Source organism: Nannospalax galili, unplaced genomic scaffold, assembly GCF_000622305.1.
Source record: "Nannospalax galili isolate Female #2095 unplaced genomic scaffold, S.galili_v1.0 scaffold547, whole genome shotgun sequence".
Classification (NCBI taxonomy): domain Eukaryota; kingdom Metazoa; phylum Chordata; class Mammalia; order Rodentia; family Spalacidae; genus Nannospalax; species Nannospalax galili.
The window spans coordinates 336,836-340,718 of NW_008355824.1; the positions used below are offsets into that span (position 1 = coordinate 336,836).

The window sequence follows — 3,883 nt, forward strand, 5'->3', positions numbered from 1 at the left end:
CCAAACACAAAACTTCTCAAAGAATTCAAGGGCGTTGCTTAGGTCTGGGGCTTGATATTGTTTCTCCTTTAGTTTTAATTAGCCAGAACCAGGAAATTCATGTTTCCTGACAAAGACTTTATCAAGTGATTCCTTACCTTACCTCAAACCATACTGTTGGTTAACATTTACCCATCCGAACTTGCTAGACAAGTTCCTTTTAAACCCTTACGTATTCTTAACTTTAGTCAGCTTACAAAACTGAAAGAATACCCAGGATACCACTCATTTGACAAGGAATCACACACAGAGCAGCCTTCTCCACTGTGCAAGATGTATCAGTAAGTTCAATTTTATTTTGAATTTGAAGGACTTGTTTCATATTTTTGATTCCAAATGAAGATTGGAAACTATTATAAGTTGGCAGACCAATCACTGTGTCTCTATTTTTATTGGAGGGAATGACATAATAATATCAGTATTCTGTATTTCAGGAAGCCATGATTTTATATTTAGAATTGAGATTTTCAATGTTTGACTGAATTTAAATTTAATGTTGGGTAAGAATTAGAATTGAGAATGAGATGATCATAACACTGAAGGGAGGATGAGAACTTGGGATGCACTTGTGCTTCTGGTGTGGAATGAGATGAGGAAGTGTTTCTCGCCTCCACCCAAGAATTTAAATACGTAATGTACCAATGTTCTTTCTAAATTATGCATTAAATTGATTCAAGAAAAAGGAAATGTCCAAGTTGTTTAGAAACCATAATATCCTAACTCCAGTTCTGAAGTGGCAAATATAATTGAAATTCAAAAATATGAATAAGAATTTTAATGTCTTTTGATTAATACATTGCCTTTTGAAATTAAACATAAAACAATATAAGAACAACTTATGTATAAGAGAGGTAAAAAACAAACACATGGTCACTGTTTTTCTATTATAATAGATATGGGAGACCATGGTAAGTACATCATAAACCTTTTACTTTTTACTCTTCTGTCTGATCTGTTCTGTTTTTTGATATATTTTGCCATTATTAAACCTCAGTTCTTCATCTACAATATGAGGGAAATGAGCACAATTTACTAAGGATGAGAGGATTACAAATGTCTTTTCTAATGATGTTTGACTAGCATTGTCGTTTGCAGCATTACTAAGCCACATTACAGTTGTATCTGAATAAATAATCAGCCCAACTCTTAACATTAGGGTTTAATAGGCAGTTCCAAGGGTTTATTCCTTCAGGTGTCTCATGTAACTGTACTCCTGAGCTAGGCCTTTTCCATACTTTGATTCAAAACCATTTCCCCAGCATCATTTCAGGAACAACAAGCTTGGATCCGCCATTGTCCTTTGATCCCTAAGCCAAAACACCTCATACATTCAATGTCAATTATCCTCAGTGTTTTCAAAGAGGATACAAACATGAATATGTTGATTCCAGGGTGTTTATATGCTAATTTAAGCACACTCACATTCATTTACTATCTTAGGTGGAGGGCAAAGTGGGGTCCCCAGGGATCAAGGTCAGGTGCCCAGTTCACAAGAGCACATGGCTCAGTGAACTTCTCCACATTATAAAGTAGCTTTTGGTGCAAGGTTGAGTAAAGGTCATTAGTCCAGAAGTCATTCCTACAGTCCTGTTTTGTCACTAAAACTGGGCATTTGTGTACAAAATTCAGCCAAGCATAAATAGATTTCTAGAACACAATCCTCCTAACAGATTTAATTCTTTACAGTTATTCAAACTGGTCTTCTTTCCACATGATCACTTTATAGCCACAAATTAAGGTTATTTTCTCTCTTTTTGAATAATTTTTATTGAATTTTTGTGTATTTTGTACAAAGCGTCTTAGTCATCTTTATATCCTCCCCCAATCTGCAACCTCCCATTTCTGCCCCCCACCAGATATCATGCATTCTGTCATCTATGTTAAGGCCTATCAAGTCAAGTTCTTGTACCCAGATGTCCCTCAGTGCAACTTCATCCACTGAAGTCTAGTCACTTCACTTCTAACCTACCTAGAGTCACTTACTTAAAGATCAACTCTCCCTCACCCAGCAGTAATCAACTGCCAGTAGTTTTTTGACTAAGGCTGGGGCCCACTGCCCATTTCCCCAGTTCTATGATGGGTTTTTGTCTGCTTAAGTTTGCGTGGGATTAGTGGATAATGAAACTGTGGTACATTTACACAATGGAGCTCTACTCAGTAGTAAAGAAAAACAAAATCATGAAATTTGAAAGTAAGCAGATGGAACTAGGAACTGTTATAATAAGTGAAGGAACACAGACTCAGAAAAACAAATGATGTATGTTCTCCCTTATTTGTGGATCTTAATACTAAATCCTTAGATGTGAATATATATCTTGATGTAACTACAGAAGCCAGGAAAATGGAAAGGAACCAGAATGGTAATGGGAAAAAAGGAGTCTAAGAGAGAGGACTAGTAGGAGACAGGTATTACCAAGGGAAAAATGGATAAAATGGGAGTATTTTACTGGGAGAAGAAGAGGGGGAGTTATATAAGGCTGATTTCTTTTTTGTAATTTTTATTGAATTTTTACATATTTCATACAGAAGAATTATCTTCATACCTCTTCCCCTTTGGCACCCTCCCAGCCTCTAGTCAACCTATCTTGAGTCCCTCTCTTTAAGATCAACTCTTCCTCACCCAGCAGTAATCAGCTGCCAATAATTCTTCAAGTAAGATTGGGGCCTACTTACAGTTCTGTGTTGGGTTTTGTCTGCTTAAGTTTGCATGGGTCTTGTGCATGCTGACATAAGGTTATTTTCTTAAAAGACAAAATAAACAAGTAAAAATAAAATTTTCACGTTAACTAATTGCACTTATAGAACTAGTTCACATTAAGGTTTCCTTTTTAAATGGATCACAGTAGAAACAGGATTATTATCATCAACATAACTTTACTTTTATTTAAATAATTTCTAACTCATATAAAAATTGTCATTGTCATACCAATAAAAATAATTCAAAGCTGGGGAGATGTGTTAGGAATTAAGAGCACTTGCTGTCCAAGCTTGAAAACCAGAGCTTCGATCCCAGAGCCCACATAAAAGCTGGGTGTGGTTCACATATGCTGTAACCCCGGCATGGAGGCAGGCAGAGACAGGAGGATTACTGGGGCTTTCTGGATGCCAGCCTAGCCAAAAACCTCTAAGTCCAGTGAGAGATCCTACCTCAAAGGAGAAAAGTGGAGAGTGATGGAGCCAGGTACCCAACATTCTCCTTAGCCATCTGCATATGTGCACTTGCACATACATGTATATATACTACACACACATACATAATACAAATAAATACATATATATATATATATATTAAGGCTTATAGAGAGTGTGAACTCTGTATTGCAGCTGGTTAAAAACAAAGGAAATCAACCAGAAAAATAAAAAGACATACAACAGTGACAAAAAAGAAAGAAACTAAGAAAATAGAGTGAAATAAAAGTCTGGAGAAAGCATCACGTATTCAGCACACCAGAAAACTTAAGTTTTCACATTCCTGTTAGCCTCCACTTCAAGATTTTAAAATTTTCCCCTCTAGCCACCAAATTCCACAATCACATTCTCTAGTCTGATAACTAAGATGTTGACTTAATATACTTTTGCAGTATTTGGTTTGGCTTTCCTTGGCTTTGTGGATGAGAGGGAGGTAAGAGGTGAGGATTACAGGAAAGTGTAGGAGGTGTTGACGCTTCTCTTTCCATTGATGACTGTGGGTTTCCTTTGGAAAACACAAATCAATCTTTCTAATATAGTTTTCTATTTTTTAGAACTTCATATGAGTACTGCATTTACATTTCTACTGTTCACTCTTGCCTTTCAGTTCCTCCCTTATCCCCTCCTTTCAAAGAGGATCATAATTTTATTTACA

At 36.2% G+C, this 3,883-nt stretch overlaps 1 protein-coding gene across 1 annotated transcript in view; it reads left to right on the forward strand.

Moving 5' to 3' along the window:
- The first annotated feature begins 249 nt into the window (after positions 1 to 249).
- Positions 250 to 3,883, forward strand: part of LOC103750655 (transmembrane protease serine 11G-like) — a 42,029-nt gene continuing 38,395 nt past the window's right edge. Inside the window, exon 1 of the mRNA XM_008853821.2 lies at positions 250 to 320. Within this exon, the coding sequence (XP_008852043.2) occupies positions 313 to 320 (8 nt within the window). The 5' untranslated portion in view covers positions 250 to 312. The remainder of the gene's footprint in view (positions 321 to 3,883) is intronic.